Source organism: Crocodylus siamensis, chromosome 3, assembly GCF_052110815.1.
Source record: "Crocodylus siamensis isolate JL-2025a chromosome 3, ASM5211081v1, whole genome shotgun sequence".
Lineage (NCBI taxonomy): Eukaryota > Metazoa > Chordata > Crocodylia > Crocodylidae > Crocodylus > Crocodylus siamensis.
In genome coordinates this window covers 238,423,515-238,447,699 of record NC_143397.1, presented here as the reverse complement: position 1 = coordinate 238,447,699, position 24,185 = coordinate 238,423,515, and the positions used below count along the sequence as shown (strand labels likewise).

Genomic DNA, 24,185 nt, shown 5'->3' with positions numbered 1-24,185 from the left:
TAAGTCAGGGTAGTAACTTAAAGATTCAGAGAGTCAGACTTTTGTAGGCAACAGCCTATGCTTTTGTTGCTGTTAGTAGTAGTGTTGTGGCACCTACAAAACTTAGTCATGGATCCAAACCCCGCTGTGTTAGACACTGACCAACAAACACAAGGGCCCTGCTGATTCTACTGTGACTTGGTCATTAGTCTTCTCTATGGTGGTAAGACAAATTATCTTCGGGGAGATGAGACTAAAAGATATGTTACAACTGCCAATCTTGTACATTTCTCTTAAGTTTAGATGCCTTCATTAAATACAAATCTAAAATTCATTATTCCAAAACTTTCTGTAACATTCTACTCTTCAAATAGTAGGCTGAAATAAGGACTTAGCATAAAGTAACTTGTGCTATTCATTCACTGTTTTGCCAGGGATTTTCCTATGAAGATTTAGATTCATTTTTATTTTTCAGAGCAGAAAATATAACTTACAAAGCTGATTTTAGGAATGCAGATTTTAAAGCTGCAAAACATCTTTTATCCACAAGATGTCGCTACATACTAAAGGTTTTTGCAAACTGAAGTTGATGGGAAGTTATGCTAATGAAAAATAGATTTGATCTTTCTCTGGAAAAGATCTTTTGAGCATTCACTTGAACACTCATTCAGTACTGAAATGATGATTGTGAAGGAAGGTTGCTTTAGAGGGATTTTATTTGCTCTGTAATAGGTTTGGCACCCTGTCATGATCTATTTTAATAGTATGATAAATGCTAAACTATGTTGAGTATATTTTAAGTAATCTGGAAGTGAGTTGGTTATGATGTTTTAAACACTTGAGTTTCCTAAAATATTGAGAAGTAAGTGATAGTATGGAAAAGAGTATGTATGGATTTCTGCTTTGTATCCACTTTTACTTTTTGATGCTGGAAAGGCAAATAATTGCATTTATATTTATTAGCATGTTTTGCAGAATTTTGAGAGGTCCACACTTGCAAGGAAAAGAATTGGCTTTTATTTTGTATTGGATATTTTTCTTGCATACAGATCTTCTGTTTACTTACTCATTCGCCAAAGACTGAACTGAATTCAAGCTCTGTAAAGGGGCACAAATAACTTTAATTTAATGTATATTTATCTTGTACCGAGAGAAAATTAACACTTTAACTGCTTACATATACTTCAAAATTTGGGCACAATTATACTGTGTGAATTTGCTCAAAGATTCAAGAACACAAGAATGTTGCTTATGTTTACTGTAGCTTTGTTCCCTTAATATTTAGTGATACAATGACATTTAACTTCTATTAAAATATAGAGGGAGAAGGAAGCCTAACAAAAGTGGATAAATAGAATGCACCTGGTAGTTAATGTGATGTGTTGGAGTTCAGTACAGCTAGCTCAAGGTGGATAATTATAGTTCATCCCTTGAAATAAAATGGCCTTCAGGGTGAAAACATCAGGAATTCCTCAAGCTTGTAATGGTTTGTACTTATAAGAGTTAGGAGAAAGAGTTAAGACTTGTTGTCTTAAAATTAACAAGTTCTTCTCATAGATTATTACCCTTGTAAGCCAGAATTGACTGAATGACTTCTGGGCATAGGCAGACATCAGGCATTTTATTAAAATACAGGATGGGGGGTGGGAAACCTTGAAACCTGTGACTTACCATTTCATAGGAATCATGGAACACTTTTAAATGTTCCCTTATAAGAATTATATCTTTTAAAACAGAAAGGAAGAGGTAATGCAACTAGTATTATATAGTGTAATTTACCCAAAGAGACTCAAATCATACTCTGATGTCAGGCTTATGCTCTGACTTTTTCTGAATCAAAATAGAATATATAAAAGTTTGGGGGTTTTTTCTGATGGTGATATGGTAAAATGAAAAATTGTTTTCATTTTACACTTTCTTATGGGTCTTTTGTGAGTGTAACGGGGAATAAATATTGTTTTCAAAAATAATTTATATCAGTGATATATGTTCCAAGAACATCTGAAATTCACATTTGCTGCATTACAGCTCATACGGGCTGCCCTGTAGGAACTGAATATGTTTTGAGCTTGTGTATATATATGAGAGATTTCCCTGTCCCTGAAGGCACCTGTATCTTGACGAACAAATAATTAATTCAAACAAAAATGTAAAGGGAACATTAGCTATCAATAGACAAGATGGATATGATGCTAAACCAATACAAATCTGTGTTCTTGTTGCAAGAAAAATAGATAAGGCAGTGTGAGGCCATGTCTAATCAATTTATTGTGCTAGGCAGTGGCACTTTTAAACATATTATCAATCTATCCAACCACATCTGCAGCTTGCCTGAGGTGTCTGTAGTATCCCATGCTCTTCCTTTCTGCACTGTTACACAACTCAGTAATGTGCATCTGTTTGGAGACCTCAAGGCTTTTTCCTGCCACCCAAGACTAAGGGAATATTTTCCTGACAAGGAGTCAGGCAGTGAACAACCCATCACAGGCCTGAGTCATGCCCAGGACAAGAAAGAGATCAGGTCCTGGATTGCACCTGAGGGCCATAGCTCCACTCATTATCTGGACACAAACTGTTTGTGCCTCTACACCAGCTCTAAGATTACCAAAAAACAATACTTATTACATTACCACTTCAGCCCCACAAAATGGAGAACCATACTCATTACTAAAAACAACAATGATATCATCATACAGCAGGCGACAAAGGGAATGCCACAGTTATCGTGGACAAAACGGCATATATGTAGGAATTGCCCCTCTGCTTAGGGTCAGACCAGTCACCATATACGGAGTCCAGAAGGAGTTTTACCTCATTCTGACATTGAGACTGTGAGAGTTTTGGGCTTCCTCTGCATTGCGGGGTGGGGAGGCGGGGGGCATGGCCCTCTTCCTTGCGTCTCTCAAGTGTATTTTAATAGATTTTGCAGCAGCAAGACATTGGCTGCCCTTCTCCTGCCTTACCTGTGGCAGGTTAGTGTGTTATGCTTTGCAGTTGTGTCAGGGTTGACTGTAATTTTACTAATAGGTTAGACAGTGGATTTGTATAAAATAGCTTGCATGGGAATGATGTCTCTGGCAGGGGTTTGGACTAAATAATTGCTGAAGGTGCCTTCCAGCCCTACTTTTCTATAATTTGTTTCTATGACCTCATCATATGGATGCATAAGAAGGAATCTCTAGAGAAATTCCACTTGGACTTCAGCAACATTCACCCCTCCATCAAACTGACTGTGCAGTACTCCTCCCAGCAGATTCAGTTCTTTGACACCACTGTGAAAGTTTCATTAGTTTGTCACCACCACATTGTATTGGAAACCAACTGACCCATAGAGTTACCTCCATACCAGTACCTTTCATCCTGAGCACACCACTGGATCCATCATCTACAGCCAAGCTCTGCATTTCAATTGTCTGCTCTGACCCCACTGTCCAGCAGACCCTAAGGATCTGGAGCAGGGATTCTTACAATTTCAATACAACCCTAAAATTTTAGCCACCCAAATCAACAGAGCCAGGTTTGGATCCCATTCGGTCCTGCTACAATACCAGCCCCAAGACGAGAAAAATAGGATCCCATTGATTGTCATCTACTTGACAAACCCAGCTTGAACACCTCAGATGTATCAATAATGATGTCTAATCCCTCCTGCAAAATGACAGCCAGCTCAAGGTAACTATGGGGGACGCACCTAGCCTGACTTAAAGGCAGCCCGGTATAACTCCTAAATGGCATATCTCCAGGAACAGACTGCCTAACTCCTTTTCTCACTAAGGTACCAGATCTTGCTCCAGACCCAGATGCCAGGTTTGGCATGAGGTGTATGCCAACACCTGCTTACAGTGCCCCTCTGCTGCCTGCATTGGACTGATGGGGTGATCCCTACGTATAAGAGTGAATGAACGTCAGTCTGACACCGGTACCAGAAAGATGGACAAACCTGTGGCAGAGCACTTTAACTTTCCTGATCATTCAAGCTCTGACCTTGGACTGGATGTTTTTAGGTAGCAAAACTTTAAAAATGAACTGAAATGGGAAATTGTGGAACAAGAAATCATCCACAGACTGGACCATGTTATGTATGGTTTGCCCAGTGGTCCTCAACCTTTCTAGACTAAAGGCATCCCTTGGAAAATACCAGCTCTTAATTCTCACTTGTTCTATTATTTTTCTGTAGTTAAAAAAAACAATTCCTTTGCTGCAGAGAATTCAGACCATAACAGGTCAGAATGAAATGTCTGCATTTATCTTGTGTATCACATTTGCACAGTGCAAGCATTGTGCAGCACCCCATGCCATAACACCCTGGTTGAAAATCAGTGGTTTAAACTGAGGCTATGGTGTGGTACAGTTTTGGAGTTGGGACTGGCTTCAGTGCTGGTATCACTTCCAGCTCCCTGCATCTCACCAGGGCCTTGAACCAGCTCAGGGCTGAGATCGAAAAATCAGCTGATTTTTTTTTCCCCCCCACCCCCAATCTCGGGACTGCTGATTCAAGACTCAGAGTGCTATGACTTATATTAAAGTGCAGCTTCTCAGAACATAAAAATCGCCATTTTCTGGGTCGGATTATAGGTTCATCTGTCATAGTATGCTGTTACAGGGGCAGAGAGTGGACGCTGAAGGGCGACTGAACTGAGTAGGGCCAGGGTTTTTTTCCCACTGTGGTTACTGCGCAAGTACTAAATGACTGTGCAGTAACATCTGTTTTAACGCATTTGCTTCTTGTTCAAGGGTCTGGATAGTATACCTGACTTCTAATGCCTGACTCTTGCCAAAATGAACACTTTGTAGAAATAAAAGGGAAAAAAAAAAGTTGTGGTAGCAATGTTGGACATATCAGATTTTTCGCCCTTTCAATGTAAGGAATGTAAGTTTCTTGCACAAGTTTTGCAAAAGGCATCTAAGGGTATGGGCACATGAATGCTTGGACCCTTTTCAGAAGGGCAGCAGGTGATGCATTCTATTTTTTACACGAGCTGAGAAGCTGAGCAGCAAACAGTCTCCAACTTCAACCCTGGATGAAGGAATGTTAAAGTTGAAGCATTTGGATCTTTCTCAGCTCTGGCACCCTATGACACCTTTGGAAAGCACTCAAATCTGTGAATCTGTCAAAACACCCTTGTAGAGAATCACTGTCCTGAGGGGATATCCATGGGAAGAAATGTAGTAAGAAACATGTGAACAGAATACAAGTGGAGTAAAGTGGACAAAAGAATACAAGTAGAAGTTGCACAGAAAAATAAATAGAAACATCCCTCAGCAAAAGCTTTTAGGCATCACAAAGGTTTTGCATTGAATCAGTTTCTTCAGTAATATCAACTATATCTTTATTGAGCTTTTAATGAATTATTTCATAGGCAAATTGAATACATCTTATAGAGAACTGGCACCAAATCATCTTCCAGTAAATTGATTTAATGGGGTAGTCATAGTTGATACACATCGTCACAATGGTCATCACATTTTAAAGCAAAATGACACTTGTTTCACAGTTCTTCTATAGATAGTCTGGGGTTTAGTATCTTATTAAATATGGATAACATATGTTAGAATTTCTGATGTTTGAAAAATATTAAGATACTCTAGAAGTTTTAATTTTAGTAATTATTCATGGAATGGATGATCTCTTGAGTAACAGGCAAAATAATGCATTAAAGTCCTTTACATGGGACACTCATCTCTATTTGATTATAGCACAAATACTTCAGACTAGCACAAAGGTCATACCTTCATATCTTTTTGTTTTGTTTTTAATACATATTTTTGCCTCGGGCTAAGATTATTTAATAGAAAATGTTTAGAATTCTAAAGAAAATTTGATTCAAATTTAGAAATCTAGAAGTAAAAACATCTAAAGATTATCTTTTAAGGCCAGATTTAAATTAACTTTCTTATATATTTTTCTGGTAGGATAGAGCAACCATATGACCCAGTAAGCAAAACATGTTAATCTTATGCATGTAAATAATTGCATTAACTTCAGCTGTGTAGGTTGAAAATATTTTTATCTGTTCATTCACCCTTTGACATGTTGATAATGGAAAAAGTTAATAATTTTGATGCTTAATACTGACATTTTTTAAAATGTTGATAGTTTTTAACAGTTTAATCATTTGAGCCATTTGAAATTAGATACCAGCTTTGTGGAGGTGCACCAATGCATTGATTCATATCATATCGATAAAAAGGAAAATTGACATTATTGGTAATCAGCATTTTTTGGCTAATGTGGCCGATAATGTCACTGATGAAGCTGCAGTGTGCATACAGGCAGGAGTACAGCCCAGCAATGTAGAGAGCAGTGTCCAACAGGTAGGTCTGCTGGGGGGTGACAGGCAGGGGTGGGGGGAGAAAAAGGGGTGGGGAGAGGTGGATCAAGTGAGGGGAAGAGTGAGGCTGGGGCTGGGGTAGGTGCTGCCTAGCCAGGGTCAGGCAGGACATGGGACGGAACCAGGCGGAGATGGGGGGGGCGGGCGGGAGGCTCCTGTTGCTGCTTGCACTTGTAGGGGAGGCATGGAAAGATATGTGCTGCTTGGACTTCTGCATGGGGTGCGGGCAGGCTGCAGCTGCGTGCTTAGGGCCGGGGCTGTGCTGGGCTCTTCTTGGTGGCGGCTGTACTTGGGGTAGGTAGGAGTGGAGTAGGCAGCAGTGGTGCTGGGAAAGAGTGTACACTGGGGGCTGTGGCAAACTTTGGGGTGTCTGCAAATAACTCTCCTATCCCAGCATTGCCACCACCCAGCCCAAGCACAGCCTCAGCCCAGCCCCTTTCTTCCCCACAGGGAAGAGCCCAGGGCAGCCTCTGGCCCCGAGTGCGTAGCAGCAGCCCACCCTCGCCCTGCACGTGCATCCAGGAGGCACATGCCCTCCGTGCCTCCCCCAGGGGTATGCGCAACAGCGAGAGCTGCCCCCTGCACTTTCCGGACTAACCACCGCTCTGTCCTGCATCCTGGCTGTGCAGCACCTGCCCTTGTCCCAGCCCTAGCCCCACTCCCTCACTGTGGGGGCCTCAATGTGCCCTCCCCCCACCCCTTCCTCCCAGCAGGCTTACTGGCCAGGTGCTGCTCTCCAAGCTGCCGGGCCGCATATCAGCAAGTGGATCGGTATCGACCAATACGGCGAGTTGATAATTGGCCATTGGTATCAGCCCAAATTATCTTTATTGGTGCATCCCTACAATTTTGCAGTGGTAGCAATGTTCTTATTGTCCCTTGTGATCATTATAACTAAATCCCTATCATTTTTAACCTAGGTGACTGTGGAGACCATGTTGTCATAATAAATACAAGGCACATTGCTTTTTCTGGGAATAAATGGGAACAGAAGGTGTATTCTTCACATTCTGGGTAAGTGCTCCATCATTTCACAGTCAGTCTTTGAAGAAGTTAATAGTATGGATTGATTCTGCAGCCAGTTTTGGTTTTGTATTTGATTTATTTTCCCCCCCGCATAAAATATCACTTCAAAAGGGGACATGTTTTTGAATGTGCTTTGTTTTTTTATGTGTTTAAGAATAAAGTTTATGTCTATATCATCTTTGCAGTGATCTTGTAAATACTGCCGTAAAAATAAGCCTTACCTGTCGTGTCTGTTTGTCTCTAATCCCAACCTCGCAAAGTGAGCAAAATAAATGGACACACATCTGATCGTGCCTGCCTGCAGCACCATATTGGGGCTCTCCACATATTCTGGACTGCTCAGGCACCTACCCCAACTATATATTCTGACTAATATACAGGCCTAGGCATGCTTGAGTGGGTAGGGCTACTGGGCTCACTCCAGAGGCCCTTCAGAAAAATTTAAGATGTAGCCTTGAAAGGTTTTTTTTCCCTGGCATAATATGCATTACTGGGAAATAATATGAGATCTATGGTGTCAGAAGCAAGCATAAATTAGATTTATCTAGGAAAACTTTATTATTGGATGGAGATGAAGCTGAAGATGAGGTTATTTTTGCTAAAGAGTAGTTTCTTTTGTTTAAAACATCAAGGAAGCTAACCAAAACCATTATTTTAAGAGGAAATTAACTTGAGTTATGTTAGCAGATCAAAGGGCAAATAAGATTATGAGATCAACGCTTTCCTTAGGCAATGAGAAACTGAATAGAAAGATAATGCAGGCACTTAGTGTTAACAAGATTGTGCCTGGGTGATTTAAACCTCTTTTAAAATCACTGAGAAAATCACTGAAAAATGAGGTTCTATCAAGAAAGAATTGATAATAGGTTGTCATTAATGTTATTTCCCAAGCTTCTGGTATGAAGCCTCTGGCATGAATAACTTTATAGACAGAATTACCCCAGTCAATGAAATCTAATAAAAACAGTTGCTCCTATATTTCTGATGTGACCACACTAGTTGATTAATTAAAATAATTATTAAAATAGATCCATTGGGGAACAATGTATACACATCTGTAGGAAAAGTAAAAATGGCAGCAGGAATCGAAATAAGTTATAGAAATAAAGTGAGGCTATTTGAATAAAAGAATGTTATATATACATTTCATGTATTATTTTAATTGTGTATTAACAGTTTTGGAATTTCCAGTACTGAAGAATTCAGGAGGTATTAATGAGAGGCTGACTCAGAGCCTATGGACAGAGAGAGCCCCAAAATCATTTACTTCGTTTGGGTCTTGATCAGTAGTGAAGACAGACTAATGAATCTGTAGAATGTAAAAATACTGGTAGTAGTTTTGAAAAGAAAACCAAGGAAAATATATTAAAAGATGGTAACGTGTAATTAGAGAGTTCTTATGTCCTAGAAGACAAGAATCAAACAAATATGGGTCATGGATAAGAGAACTTGTTCTGAAAATATTAAGCCTCTCAATTTCATAAATAGCCTAAAAGCAACATAAACAGAAGGGGAAAAAGAAACTTACATGTTAGATGGAATAAGAGTTACATTTGTTGAGGGCTGAATTAGAGGGGGTGAACCCTCACTTTTTTTTTATTGGGCCCAGAAAGCTGTGAATAAAAGGGTGAAGCTAGCCAGCCTGAGCAGAGGAGCCAGGCAAGCAAAGCTTGAGCCTGCCCTTAGTTTCTTTTCTTGTCACACCTGGAGCCTAACCCTTCCTTTATGTGCTTATCTTCTCACGCTTCTTGTCACCTTGGTTGAGAACCGCTGGCATAACCACTGAGTGCGTATTAGTGAAGTCTTGCACCTGTGCAATTGTGTGTTCGCATGTTATATCTCATACAACTCTCCAACTTAGGCCAGGGGTTGGCATCTTACAGGCTATATTTGGTCTGCACCAGCTCAGAAGGGGAGCAGCTGCCTGGGTAGCAGAGGAGGCACCTCCTGAGTCCTATAGCCCTCCATGCTCTGTCTATTCCCCCTGCGGTCTCTGTAGACTCCCAGCCCTCTCTGTTCTGTTCCAACGGCCATATTTAATCCAGCCTTCACCCTTGGTCACTTGAATCAGTGGCAAGGGTAAGTGCAGGTGGCTTGGGTAGCCTAGGGGTAGAGATTTGCAGCCCATGGCAGAGTTCCTGGTTGTAACCAGTAGCCTGGGACAGCAAGGGATTGCCAACTCCTGGCTTAAGGCATTGGGGAAGGGAGAAATCCAGATCTGGGTCTCTCTTTAAAAAGAGGACGAACCCTGGCTTGCTTTTAGAACCTAAGGATGCATTCAGGACTCTGAATCCCAAGTGGAAGCAGGTGCTATCTGACAACCCTGAGTTGGGTAGTCCAGTCCTGATGCCTTAAGACACAACCTACCCTTAGCATTCCATGCAAAATAGCTTGTGCTCTTCCTTGCCTCTTATGCTGGCTTTTGTTAATCACTTTGAGGTGTAAATTCATCCCCATGCATTGTATAGGGAATCCAGCCACCTAACCCAGGACTGAATTCTTCAGTAAAAGCTGGATATTGTAATGCTGAACTAAGTCCTTTTGTAGATTCCTATGTTCTGAAGCCATTTTTACAAATATGGTTTAGGTTTCAAAGTCATTTAAATGTTTAAGAATTTTTTCCTTTTTTTCAAGACTAGAATCCATTTGCACTAATCAGTACTGTTTGTAATTTTGATTAAATGCAGTGTTATCTTGAACCAAAGCTTTTATCATCAAATTGTGTGAAATCAATGGCTTTAAGTTCTCAATGCTCTAAACCCAGTGAGTGGCAACATTTTGCCTGTGGGCCAGTTCTGGATCTGGTCTACAGAATCATGGAGCTTTGGCTGTACCTGTGCCTATACTGGGGCTGAGTAGCAAGAAGCAGTGCAGGGGAGCTGGAAGCTGTACCTGTGCCACTGCTGCTTTTCTCCCTCTAACCCCACCTTCCCCAAGGATGTGGCACATATACAGCTTCCACCTGGAAGGGAGCTGCACAAGGACTGGGCTGGGGTAAGGAGTGGGGAGGAAAGGCAGGGACAGGGAAAGAGCTCCTAGCTGCATGGCTCTGGGGGCATGAGCTGCTTTGGCATGTGTCTAACTTAGACGGTATGAAAAGACCGTGTCGGGCTTAGGCAGAGCTTAGTAACTTGCTAAATTGGGCCCTGTGTACAGTAACTACCTTAGGTGAGCAATTCAAAGATTATAGATGCTAATATACACTGACTGTATATAACACTAGGCTTCCCCACCCTTCAACTATAACAGAATTTGAACTTCATAGATTGTAATATTTACCCTGTACACATTTGCTTTGTAGTATGTCACATTATAGTAAGTGTCCTATATGTTATTCTGTGGACAAAACATGAAGAACAGACTAACAAGTAACAAAGGCTGCTGACAGATGTGAAAAAAACCGAACAAGCCCAAAAACAGCGCTTTACCAGAAGAATCGGCATGTTAGTTTGATCTGGCTTCCCAGTACCTGTATAGATTGGGCATTTCAGCGGGGCTTTTTGGTACTTCTGTCTAATAGCTGATTGAATCCCCAAAAAACCCCACTGAAGCACCTGATCTATACAGATACTGGGTGAGCCAGGTCAAACCCAGGTCAAACTAACATGATGCCTTTTCTGGGCATTTGCAGCACTCAGTGTAGAGGTGTGCCAAGCTTAAAGTAAAGCGTTTTTTTTTTTGTTTGTTTTGTTTTTCCACATCTGTAAGCATCCAAAGATAATAGTCTAGCCCTATATATATATAAACCACTGACTTGTATCTGGCACCTACTCCATCTGGCCTGGGACCTTCCCAGCATGAGGCACAGATCCCATACCTACTGCCTAGGAAATGACCTGCTCAGTAACACGGAAGCGGAAAGGGATCTTGGAGTCCTAGTGGACTCCAAGATGAACATGAGTCGCCAGTGTGACAAAGTCATCAGAAAAGCTAACTGTACTTTATCATGCATCAGCAGATGCATGACAAGCAGAACCAAGGAGGTGATACTTCCCCTCTGTCAGGTGCTGGTCAGACCGCAGTTGGAATACTGCGTGCAGTATTTGGGTGCCACACTTCAAGAGGGATGTGGATAACCTGGAGAAGGTCCAGAGGGGGGCCGCTCATATGGTTAAGGGCTTGCAGGCCAAGCCCTACGAGGAGAGAGTAGGGCACCTGGACCTCTTCAGCCTCTGCAAGAGAAAGCTGAGAGGCGACCTTGTGGCTGCCTATAAATTCATCATGGGGACGCAGAAGGGAGTTGGTGAGGCTCTACTCACCAATGCGCACCTGGCCATAAGCTAGCAGAGAGCAGATTTAGACTGGCATTAGGAGGAACTTCTTCACAGTTAGAGTGGCCAAGGTGTGGAATGGGCTCCCAAGGGAGGTGGTGCTCTCCCCTACCCTAGGGGTCTTCAAGAGGAGGTTGGATGGGCATCTGGCTGGGGTCATCTGAACCCAGCACTCTTTCGTGCCTATGCAGGGAGTTGGACTCGATCTATTGAGGTCCCTTCTAACCCTAACGTCTATGAATCTATGGCTAACAGTTGAATTCATAATAGTTCTTCATATTTTATTCTGTTTTATGTGGTGTAGTTGTGATTGTGGCAGTATATAATATATTAGTAAACTGTCTAAAATGGGTGTGAAACATATGGCTCATGAGCTGGATCTGGCCCGCAGAGCTCTACCATCCATCTGTTACCACCATTCTGCCCCTGGGTCTGATCAGACCCACATGGGGCCTGACACATGCCCATGGCATGGAGGCAGGATCTGACCCACAGACCCCTTCCCCTTCCCTTCTCCCAGCATACCTGATCTGGCACCTACTCCATCTGGCCTTGGACCTTCCCAGCATGAGGCGCAGATCCCAGAGTAGCCAGAACGGGCACAGTCTGGCTAGAGGAGCAGCCATGCTGCACATGGTGGTTGCACCAGCTGGACTGCATGCAGTGCTTGCTCTGGGATGTGCTCCACCACAGCACCTGCTCGAGCCAGTCTGGGATCCACGCTGCAAAAAGCGCTCTCAGACACCATGCGGATCGTGCATCCCAGACTGGCTGGAACAGGTGCCACATGTGGCACAGTCCTGGAGCTGCTGGACCGAGTGCCATGTGTGTCGCAGTCTGGCTCAAGTGGCCACATGTGCATTGCGGCTGCTTCTGTGACCAAACTAGTGCCTATTCCAGCTGCTCCCAGGCTGGCTGGAGAAGCCACTGGATCAGGTATATTGGGAAGGGGAGGAAGGTCCATGGGCCTGGTCCCACCTACAGACCAGCCCTGCACCATTTATTCAACCCATGGGGCCAAAATAGTTTGACACTCCTGGTATACAACAAGGTTTTTTTTTTTGTTTGTTTGTTTTGGGTTTTTTTGCAAGGGCATCACTTCAGTACCCAAGTGAGCATGTAGGCCTTTGGCAAAATGGGATGTTTCCATTATAAAAATATATTCCCCTCATGAGAAGTATTTCCTATTACTTGTGGCTTTATAGGAAGGCATGTGGTATCGTTTTCTTCAAGATCCATTGCTTTCTACTGCAAATACTGGCTGTATTAATGAAAGCATAAAATCTTAAGTTAGTTTCTTTTGTATTTTAGTTATCCTGGAGGCTTCAAGCAAGTGACAGCAGCTCAACTTCACCAAAAGGATCCAACTGCAGTAAGTATTTCTGATTCTCTCTTATATTTTGTTTTGTTTTCATGTAGTTAGTTTCCTTTTAGTTTAGGGGATGCGTTTCATAATTGTCAACTTGTCCTTGTAATGGACAAAGAAATAGGGTTATAGCTCTGGGCCCTGACCTGCACTTCAGACAGCATGAGAAATTGGCTGTACATAAAAAATAATTTACCATCAGAACTCCTTGTTTTAGGTACAGAGCTGTACAGTTTGGAGGGAATTACACTGGAGGGTCAAATGGACTTACCCCAACAGAAATTAATTAGGTGGTAACCATTGTGAAACTAATGGATTCTGCCTTTGTTACACTAAATATGAAGATAAGTTGCAACAATTTGAGAGACATTCCTTTGGCTTGTTATGTATGAATAACACTGTGCTTTGAAGTTAAAACTGAAGAGTTGTTAGATTATGCACATATACTATTTTGTATATTCAGTTTTAATGGCCAAATCAAGGTGTTAACTTGGCTCATTTTTGACCGACTGACTTACAAAGAAGATCAGACCTATAAAAATTAATTTAATTAATTAATTAATTGGTTGCCTCAAACTAGGTTCATCTAAATTGTATATCAGTTAGTGGTCCTAGTCCTTTCTTAACAGCTAAAGGGAATAGTGATGATTTAAATGGTAGGGGAGCTGCTTTGGCTCTGGCTCCAGCTGTGGCCCAGGCCCAAGGTTGCAGGTGAAGCCAAAGCCACTGCCACCTACCCCGAGCTAGAGCTAGAGCTGCTACCACCACTGGTGTTTGGCTGGGCCAGAGTCACAGCCATCATTGGCTCAAGCCTGGAATAGCAGCACAGGGTACAGATGACAGACGGTCAGGAGGAGCCAAGTAAGTAAGTGGAGGAGCAGGCAGCAGGGATCTGCTTTCCCTGCTACAGCAGTGGTGGGAGTTTACTGGAGTTATGTTTAGCCTCTCAGCAGTAGTCCCTAAGCATAAAATCCTTATAGGGTGACCCAAATCACAGTACAAAGATTCTGATTGACTTCAAAAGACTACTTACCTATCAGATATTTAAATTACTTCATCTTATCTTATCTGCATCAGATTATGCATTTGCTCTAAATACTTTTTGTTTTGAGAAGCTACCTTGAAGCATTGGATTGTAAACCTGTTATACATCACTTGGTAGCAATCTAGAAAAAAAGACTTGACTGATTTTTGGATTGTAGCTTCATCATATTGAATTAAGAACAAAAAAACGGAATAAAACCAGATAATTTGCTATTATGTGCATGAATTTTTTTCTTCCTAAAAACAAATGGAATGTTTTTAAAGGGGAGGCTGTACTATGGCTGTAATGATTGTTGGAAGTATTAGTTCCATATCTAATATGGTTTCTACTTGTATGACTTGTATTCAAGGTTTAGATGCCAGTAACTGTACACTGGGAGGCAGTATAACTTAACTTATTTTCCCAGGCCAGAGAATTAGTTTCTTTATAAAGTCCCTTCTGGCATTCATTCTGAATTTAAGATTTTCTTGCCAAACTCTCATGGATGAATTTCTCTGGGAACAAAGGTCAATTAAATGCATTACAAATAGTTAAACCATGTTGGACAGAGACTTGACAAATGGTGATGTAGGTCAAAACTTCATTTGAGTTAATGACAGACTTTTTTGTAACAACATGCTTGGAAATTAACTCTTTCACCCTGAGTGGTTAGATACCCTTCCAAGCAGACTCTCTGAAGCCATGGTTTTTGTCATGTTTGTATTTTACACTAATAGATGTGATACTTGGTTTGGTATACCAAGGCTAGAGACAGACATTACACACAAACTAGTTTAAGTGATCAGAAACTGGTTTAAACCTGTTACAGAACAGGCATTCCATGCACATAAACCAATTTCAAAATGGCCAAAACCTGGTTTGAGAGAGCCCTGGTTGAATGTAGTATCAGACTTAACTGACTGAGCTCAAACCAGTTTATGCAGTGTCTGTCCCAGACCCCTTCCTGGTTTAAGTTTAAACCAGAGTCCTCCAACATCCCAACATGCTCTCTGGTCTAGGCTGTGCTCTTTACTCCAGAGCAGGGCTGGCCCCACCCCTCTGTTCTCTGGCCCAAGCCAAGAGAGGCTGTAGCAAGATGCTGGCTGGCATGGCCCCATTAACGCAAAGTGGGCAGGAAGGGAGTTCATTCTTCCCTCCTTTCCCACTTTCCTCACCACAGCAAGGGTCTGCCCACTTGCCAGGGAGCAGAGGGGAGGGGGCTGTGGCAGTTTCATAGATTTTATAGATTTCATAGACATTAGGGCTAGAAGGGACCTTGGAAGATCATTGAGTCCAGCCCCCCGCCCAAGGAGCAGGAAGTCAGCTGGGGTCATAGGATCCCAGCAAGATAAGCTTGCAAATTTCTCTTGAAGGTGTTCAGTGTAGGTGCTTGAACCACCTCTGCTGGCAGACTGTTCCAGACATTAGGGGCTTGGACAGTGAAGAAATTCTTCCTTATGTCCAGCCTGAAACGGTCTTGCAGGAGTTTATAACCATTCGACTTTGTCATCCCTCGGGGCGCTCTGGTGAACAATTGTTTCCCCAGATCCTGGTGAACACCCCTGATAAAATTATAAGTGACCAAATGGCCCCTGGGACTGGCAGACCCCAGCTGTAGGACCAAAGGGATGGAGGGAGGAATTAACCCTTTTCCCTTTCACCCTAACAGGGCCTTGCTGAGGCTCTGATCAATGCTGGGAGGGATTCTTCCCCCACCCCACTGCCATGGGTTGGGGAGCGGGGGGCTCTGTGAGGCTGCCCAACTCCAAAGGGGGACTCTTGCCTCCCCATTCCTCCCCCATGGGCTGGGGAGGGGGACTCTATGCAGTGGTGGGAGAGGGTGGGATTTTCACCCTCGTCCTCCCACCTCCACTGCCACGGGGCAGGGAGGGAGGGCTCTATGCAGCGCTGGGCAGCCACAGCTGCTGGGGGTGGCCTCACCTCTGCAGCCCAGATTAGCCTCACTAAGCCCAAGCCAAGGCAGCCCCACATTGGGGCTGGGCCATCCCCCGCTGCAGCTCAGTGGGGGGGACACTGAGCCCTGTCAGCAGCCCTGCCCGGCCTGAAATGTGTGGCTGGCAGCTGGCTGGGCACCGGGCTAGCTGGGCCAGCTTGGAGGTGCCAACAGGCCTGGAGCCCAGCACCCGCCCACTGTGGCGGCTGGCTCTGCACCCATGAGCCCCCACAGTACACGCAAGCCAGTTTGGCTAACCCACTGCCCAGCCAGCCAGTGGCCACATGCACCGGGCCAGGCTGCGCTTGCTGACAGGGCTCAGCATCTGTGTTGCTGAGCTGCACGTGCTGGGGGTGGCCCTGCCCCTGCAGACCGGCCCAGCCCCACTGTGCAGCTGCCTCAGCCAGGGCTGAGCAAGGCCGGTCCAGGCCGTGGGGGCAGAGCCACCCCCAGCAGCTGTGGCTCAGTTACAGCTGCGCTCCAGCTGGGCAGGGATGGGCAGCACCGCACAGAGCCCCTCTCCCCACCCTGCAGCAGCAGAGGCTGGGGGAGGGGGGAAGAGGTTGCCTGCCTCCCCAGCACTGAACAGAGCCCCCCCCTCCATACCTTGCAGGGACAAAGGGAGGATGAGGCGGTAGAGTCCCCCCTCCCCAACACTGAACAGAGCCCCGTCCTCCCTGCCCCTCGGGGGAGTAGGAGGGGAGAGTGAAAGGAAGAGTGCCCCTCCAGGGCCAGGCAGCTTCACAAGAGCCCCCCCTCCTCACCCCACAGTGGCGGAGGAGGGGGAAGACCCCCCCCCAACACCAACCTGAGCCCCCTTTTCACCCCCCTGGCAGTAGGGGAGAGGGAAGAGGGGGAAAAGTTCCCCTCTGGGGCCAGGCAGCCCTGTGTGCTGGGATTGTCAGGGAGCCACTGGGGCAGGCAGAGCTCTCCCCTCCTCCTCCCCAACACAGCGGTCTGGCCACGTTCCCTCTTCTCTCACCCTCCAAACCCTGCAGGCCAAGGTGGAGCTTTAAACCTCTTCTCAGTCCTACTCAGGCCTGCCCAGGTGTCCACCCGCCTGGCCCCCAAGCTTAGCTTCCCTGTGGAAGGGAGGGGGGAGAGCTGCTCTAGCGCCTCTGGGCTTCTGGCCTGAGCCCCTGCAGGAATGTCCCTGCATTTCCAGAATGAAAAGGGAGCATCTATACAATTGCAAACCGGTTCAATTTCTGCAGGTTAGACTAACCTGCAAAGATTGAATCAATTCAGGCTCAGGCTTTTTGAATGTCTGTTCTTAGCCCTAATATACTGTATGTGTACTTTATTCTTAAGGGTTATTCTGAGAAATTCAAATTGTGCCAGCCAAAAACTCGGATGGCTTCTTAGCCAGAGCTCAGAACTAGTACTCCCACATTATCACCTTTGACTGGGCAATTGCCTTGGCACAGTCAGCCTTGCTCTGCTTGAAATGTTGTTCTCCCTTGATTTGCATGACTGTCTTGTTCTTTTTTGACTTCTCTAATAATTCCTTTGTCCCATCTTTTGGATCCTCTTCATCACCTTCCTGAGAAGATCCCACAAGGCTCTGTTGCTAGTCCATTCATTCTCCTCTTAGCCTGTCTAGCTGATGTATCTTCATCACTGAGTACCCACTGTCACAGTTGCAGCATAGTTCTTTACAATCTCCCTGACAAGCCTCCCCCTCGACTTCCTTTCCAGTACAGCACTGGTATTATATTTTCCATCAGTGCCTTCTTTCTGGGTAAATCTCATTTGCAGACACAGATTGAACTATCATCTTCATGGAAAAGATTCACAATCCTCCCTCAATTCCAGTCTGTCTTCCATCTGTACTAACACTTTGGTTTGTCTGTCTGTTCCATCTTTATGGATGCGTAACCACTGTCATAGTTTCAGCATAGCAAGAACTGAGTTCTTTACAATCTCTCTGACAAGCCTTCCCTTCTACCTCCTTTCCCATACAGCACCGATACCTTGCCAGTCACTGAACCTGTAATCTAGGTCTTGTTTTCAACTTTGACTTCTTTTCAGGCTGTGTCAGTCTCAGATTCTTTCTTCATGACCTCCCTGAATTACAACCTTTCCTGTCTATTTACACAGTTAAATCTCATTTTGCATCTTATTTACTGCAACCTCCTTTTCTGTGTCCTTGACATACTGATACCCATCCAAAATGCTGTTGCTGAGATCATATTTGTATCTTTTTTTCTTGACCTTGTGTTTACACAGTTTCTGATTACATCCCTATTCTGGCTTCCTCTTTCTGTTACCCCAACCAGAATTGTTTTCACTTCACCTATGTGATGTCAACCTTTTTGTCTTTTTTTTTTTAGTTCTTCAGGCAAAGACCTTCGTGCATTTCTCCCATGTTGTCTCTTATGCTTAGGAGAAGCTCGTTGTTAACATCTTCAGAGCTGCCTTTGACGTTCCCTTCAACACTTCTTTAAAAATCTTCTTCACTGTGATCTTGCAAAAAAATTGATAGCAGTCAGCCTGCATTGTGCTATGAATGCTGCTTATGATCGTGGCCAGACATAGTCATTGTTTCCATGTGCTTCCACATCTGTATTTATTTGTTGCCTTATACTTAGATTGTAAGCTTCTTGGGGTAGGGCCAGTTATGCAAAGAACAAGACCTAGCACAATGGGTTTATGGTTCCTGACTCCTACTCATTATGGTAATGCAAATAATGAATAATAATCTTGATACCTTCATGAGTTGTGGCAGCATGCAACATGGTGACTTGACAGAAAATAGCAGTTAGCCAAAAGTGTATGAAACTGCTTATATTAAGAATTTGGCCAAGTATCCTCACTTTCTGTAGGTTTACTTTGTATGGTATAGTATTAATGTACAGTATTTTGTACCTGGAATAGAAGATATGATGTGTGGTGCGACTTAGTGGACTAGGTTCAGGATTCAAATTGTAATGAGGGGAAAAATCTACAAGTACTTCCAGACTATGCTGCATATGATGGTGGTTCTGTGACATTTGATTAAAGTTAAGAATCTGTCAAAATTATTTTTATAGTCTCTAGTATAGTGTTGCTCAGTTTTTTGGCTTTGTAGGTCAGATGAGTGGCATGGGGCGAGTCTGTGACCTGGATCGAGTCCCACGTGCTGGGATAGGTCCCTGGGGGCCTGCCTGGCACCACTCCTTCCCACCCCTGTGCATTTGGATTGAGCCCTGGCCTTGTCCCCTCCTGCTACCTTGTTCTGGGATTGAACCCTAGGTCCTGACACTGCCCCTGCCTGGCCCTCTGCACTGGGATTAGGTACCCTATGAGTATTGAAATCTGGCAGCTGGGCAGCAGTACCACTGCTCCTCTGCTGTCAAATTTCCAGACCCATGTGGAACCCCACAGGCCAGATGACATGGTCCATGGTTCAGCACCCTTGGTCTAGTATATTTAGCTTTAAACAGTATTTTTGGAAGTAGAAGTCTAGGATCCCTCTGTTTTGGTGTCTTCGCTAAGTAAAAGCTACAGACTACAGATGGAAATGCAGCTTCCAAGAAAATTTCTTGCCCTAAAGGAGGACAGGAACTATTTATCCCCTATCTCTTTGCCTGTCTGTGCCCCATTTACCCACTTGCATCTTACTTCATTCTCTCTGTTTTCTACCTTTGGTTCCTTATTATGTGTTTTGTTTTTTGGGTTTTTTTCCCCTCTCCTTCCTTGTCCCTCATTTTAAAATTATATTAATTGTTCATTGAATTCACCTCACAAATGCCCAACACTAGAAATTCTCCCTACTGTTTAAACACTTGGTCTGATATAAAGTACATACTCTAGTAGTGTGTTGCTCTTTCTTGATATGGCATATAAGTGCAAAACCCCTTTTTCTTTAGCTATTTTGCACATAAGAGTGTAAATTAAGTTCAAGCCCATAAAACGCCCCGTACTACCTGTCTGTTTTTGCAACATTCTGATTTCTTTATTGGAGCATGAGTGATGTGCAGTTACAGCCAGGAAAGTAACTACCATGTTTACTCAAATATAAGACGATCCTGAAGCATGACCTTCCAATAATTAAATTCTGTATACGGAAAATGTATAAATTTGTTATAATTTTCCAGGTATGGAATCCATGTCTTGAATCCCACCATCACTGCTGCAGCAGGAAAAGTAGTGACTGGGGTAGGTCAGGTGGCCCCTTTCTTCCTTCTGATGCCTTCCTGCTGCCCCTTGCCACCTGCCCCGCCACCCTCAGCTCCCCTCAGCTCCCCTCAGTCTCTGCCTCTTCTCCCCCTTACTTCTCAGTCTCTTCCTTTCCCCTTCCAACTCCTCAGTCTGTGTCCCTTCGCCTCCCTCCCCACCCTTGCTGTCAAATGCTGCCAAGGCTGCTCCATCTTGGAGCAGAGCATATGGAAGCTGAACCCTTGCCTGGCCATGCAGCAATGTAAGCACTGCTGACTGGCCAGGCAGAGGAAGGAGTTTCCATGTGCTCTGTGTGGGAGAGACTCCAGGGGAGGGGGTGGGGGGGGTGGGACAGAAGCTTCAGAGGGGAAGGAGGGGACAGGAAGCGACTGTGGGTCTGACTTTGGCTTCTATCCAGGCTCAGGGTCAGAGTCACAGCCACAGCAGTCACCTGCTTCCCCCTCCACTTCATATGCAAATATAAGACAAGGGGCTTCCCCCCCACCCCATGCTGATCAAGTAAATATGGTATATATGAATGATGGTTTGTTGTTGCTTTTTACTCAGTGACATAGTACCCATGTTTATTTAGTTATTTCTCTTTTAATGGCAAACACCTTAAGAGAGAACTTTGCTGTTTTTCTTAGCACTTCTAATTTAAGTAAACCATAGGAAAATGTGTCACATGTAGTCTCAGTCTTGCCAACAGAATTAACTGCTAAGGAATTATTTTAGAAAGTGCTCCATATTGGCCTGACCTATGCACACCGAAGTCAATGGGTCTTCTGTCGCTGGACTGCAATAGGAAAGGAGCTGGGCAGATGCTGGGAACTTATGAAAATACTTCTCCAAATTCTAACTGCATGTTTTACTGGTGGAAATAGGTTGCAGACTAAGGTTTTGGAGACTTCTTACTCAGACACTTCACAATTTGGAGGAGGAGGAGGACATCGGAAGATTATAGCATTCTATGTCATATTTATAGTGCTGTTTGTACAAAGCCAGTTTTTTGGTAGAGCCTCTTATTTTCTCAAAGTTTGTTGAGGAAAGAGACTTTGTCAGAATACGATCTATTTTAATATCAGTAAAATAAACTCCTGTGCAGCAGGACAGAACAAAAACTATGTCATTTAAGCCCTCAAAAAGAGAGGTAGCGGTGCAGATTCATTGTGTTGGCCTTTTACAAGTTGATGATGTTCGATTTGTTAATAGAAATCTTCGATCTTATAATGACTAAAGGTCCTGCCCAGTACACACTGGAGTTCTTGGAGGGTTTTTAATAGACTTCAGTGAGCAATAATTTAGATAAAATTTATAGGAATCTGAACCTGTGTTGAAGCATTGAAAAATTGCCTCTGTAAGGCACTGTTCACAGTCTAGAGCCTAGTACTTCAGAGAAGAGAAGACCTGAGAGGAGATTTAATAGCAGCCTTCAGCTACCTGAAGGGAGGTTCAAAAGGGGATGGAGCTGGACTGTTCTCAGTGGTGACAAGACAGAACAAGGTGCAATGGTCTCAAGTTGCAGCAAGGGAAGTTTAGGTTAGATGTTAGGAAGAACTTTTTCACTAGGAGGGTGGGAAAACACTGGAACAGGTTACCCAGGGAAGTGGTGGATTTTCCATCCTTGGAGTTTTTTTAAGACCCAACTAGACAGAGCCTTGGCTGGGATGATCTAGAAGTTGGGTCAGAAGGGACCTTGTAGATCTTCAAGTCTGACCCCCTGCCTGGGCAGGAGAAAAACTGGGCTCAAATGACTCCAGCCAGGTAGGCATCAAACCTCTTCTTAAAGACCCCCAGGGTAGGAGCCAGCACCACTTCCCTTGGAAGTTGGTTCCAGCTCCTAGCCGCCCTGACTGTGAAGTAGTTCTTACGGATGTCTAATCTAAACCTACTCTCCAACAACTTGTGGCCGTTATTCCTTGTTATGCCAGGGGATCTAGTTGGGGATGGTTCTGCTTTGAACAGGGGCTTGGACTAGATGACCTCCCGAGGTCCAATCCAACCCTAATTTTCTATCATTCTATGCTACTCACTTTCTCTCAGCACTGTAATCACTGGTTGGTCTTTTAAATGCTTCATGCTGTAGGGAAAAGGGTCCAGTCTGTGGTTAATACGTGAACTTATCATAGGATGACTGCTTGTCTACGGTAACGGTTCCATTAGTCGATTTATTAAGTTTGTAGCAGTAGTGTTTGCTGTGAATAGCCTCCTACCCACGTATCAGAAAAAAGCAACATAGCTGAAATTAAGGAATGAATTTCAAGAAAAATCCAGGGCAGGGCAGAGGCTATTGTCATGTCAGTTATTGCAAACCTCTCTTATATCAGAGAAAAGCTTAGCGATGAGTTTCCAGCGCATCTAAGAAATAGTTTCATCCACATTATGTAAGATTCAGTTCAAACTCAGTAAATTTTTGTTTAGGATGGAACAAACACTGTTTGACAAAGATGGATCTAAAAGCGTTAGTAGTCGTGTATTTCTAAACTCTGACGAATCTATATGTAAAAGCTGTGTTAACTGGAATCTTGTTTAAATGTTAGCTGTTTGCAAAATAGAAAAAGAAATCGTGTCTGAAACAAGTTTGGCACTCAAGCAAGCACTAAATTAAAACAGCTGGATAACATGAGTAATTTATTGCAAGGATACATTGTGTGTGTTTATTTGAAGGATGGAAGTCGTAAAACAATCTGGCAGAATTTAGAGACATAAAATGTATTGATATATAATATAGTAATCTTCAGTTATTTGGTTATCAAAGCAGCTGCCAGAGTATCTTCATGGACTCAGTAAGATTGTATATGCGGATGATGAGCTCAGTGTAACTTATGTAGGTGGTATTGACCGCATTCTATTTATCCGGCCAAAAGAGGTATTTTGTGTTATTCATTTCTGCTTCAAATAATGCTTACCACTTTATTATGACTTTGCATTGAAGTTAGAAGGTATATACATCTTATTTTCTTCAATTTGGAAGACAGAAAAAGTCCCCTCAGCTATTTAATTTCATGATACCCATGTGATGTTGGTAAATCAACATTATTGTTCCCACTTGAAAATCCTTATGTTACAAGTGAAGTGAAAGATATACAGAAAGCCTTGCACAACCTTATACTGAGGCAATCCAATTAGTGCTCAGGTGTTTTAGCTTTTAATCCTGTACTCAGTCCTAGGGGAGCACTGATACAGATTTTGGGGGTCGATAGTGCTAGCCGATATTTAAGGAGGTGTATCAGCCAGTACCAATCCAATTTCCAATACAGCTGCCTCCAGCTGGTGTGGTGGAAGGGAAGGGGTGTGGGGGGGGCAGATCACTGCCCCCCACAGTGAGGGTGGGGGCAGGCACAGGCACTGCCCAGGTTGGTGGGGGGGGGGGAGAGAGACGGCTCCTGCCGCTGCTTACACCCTGGGAGGTTACGGGGGGGGGGGGGGAGTATGCCCCCTGGATCTGCACAGGGCGGTGTAGGCTACAGCCAGGGCTGCATAGGCTCTTCTCAGCAGGGGCTGAGCTCAGAGTGGGTGCCAGTGGTGCTGGGAAGATGTTGCATCCATCCCAAATTTTGCTGCCACTCCGCTTCCAGTGCCATCACCACCAGCTGCCCAGCACAGACCCAGCTCTTGACCCGAGGCTGCGCTGAGCTGCTTATGGTGGCAGGGCTGGGATTGGAACAGCAGCAAAATTTGAAGTGGATGCGGCATCTTCCCGGCGCCTGCTCTGAGCCCAGCCCCCACTGAGAAGAGCCCCACACAGCCCTGGCTGCAGCCTGCCCCATGCAGATCGGGGAGGCACACCCCCCCATGTCCTCCCAGGATGCAAGCAGCAGCGGGAGCTGCCTCCCAACATGAGCTGCAGCTCTGCCCCTCCCCACCTGGCTGAGCAGCATCTACCCCTGCCCCCACCCTCACTGCAGGGGGTATTGATCTGTCCCCTTACGCCTGTTCCCTCCCCCTTTCCCTTCCACCACACCAGACTTACCAGCTGGAGGCAGGTTTCCATGCTGCCGGCTGTGTTCATCGCTGCCTGAGTGCTGCGCTGTGGCTGGGCACAGCACATGCATTCATTGGCCAAATTATTGGACCCATTGGGCCGATATCC

General features: G+C 44.3%; 1 protein-coding gene across 1 annotated transcript in view; it reads left to right on the top strand.

The window, feature by feature from the left end:
* Positions 1–24,185, top strand: part of MRPL13 (mitochondrial ribosomal protein L13) — a 58,335-nt gene that overhangs the window by 3,620 nt on the left and 30,530 nt on the right. Inside the window, exons 3-4 of the mRNA XM_090040572.1 lie at positions 7,232–7,325; positions 12,920–12,980. Of these exons, the coding sequence (XP_089896698.1) occupies positions 7,232–7,325; positions 12,920–12,980 (155 nt within the window). The remainder of the gene's footprint in view (positions 1–7,231; positions 7,326–12,919; positions 12,981–24,185) is intronic.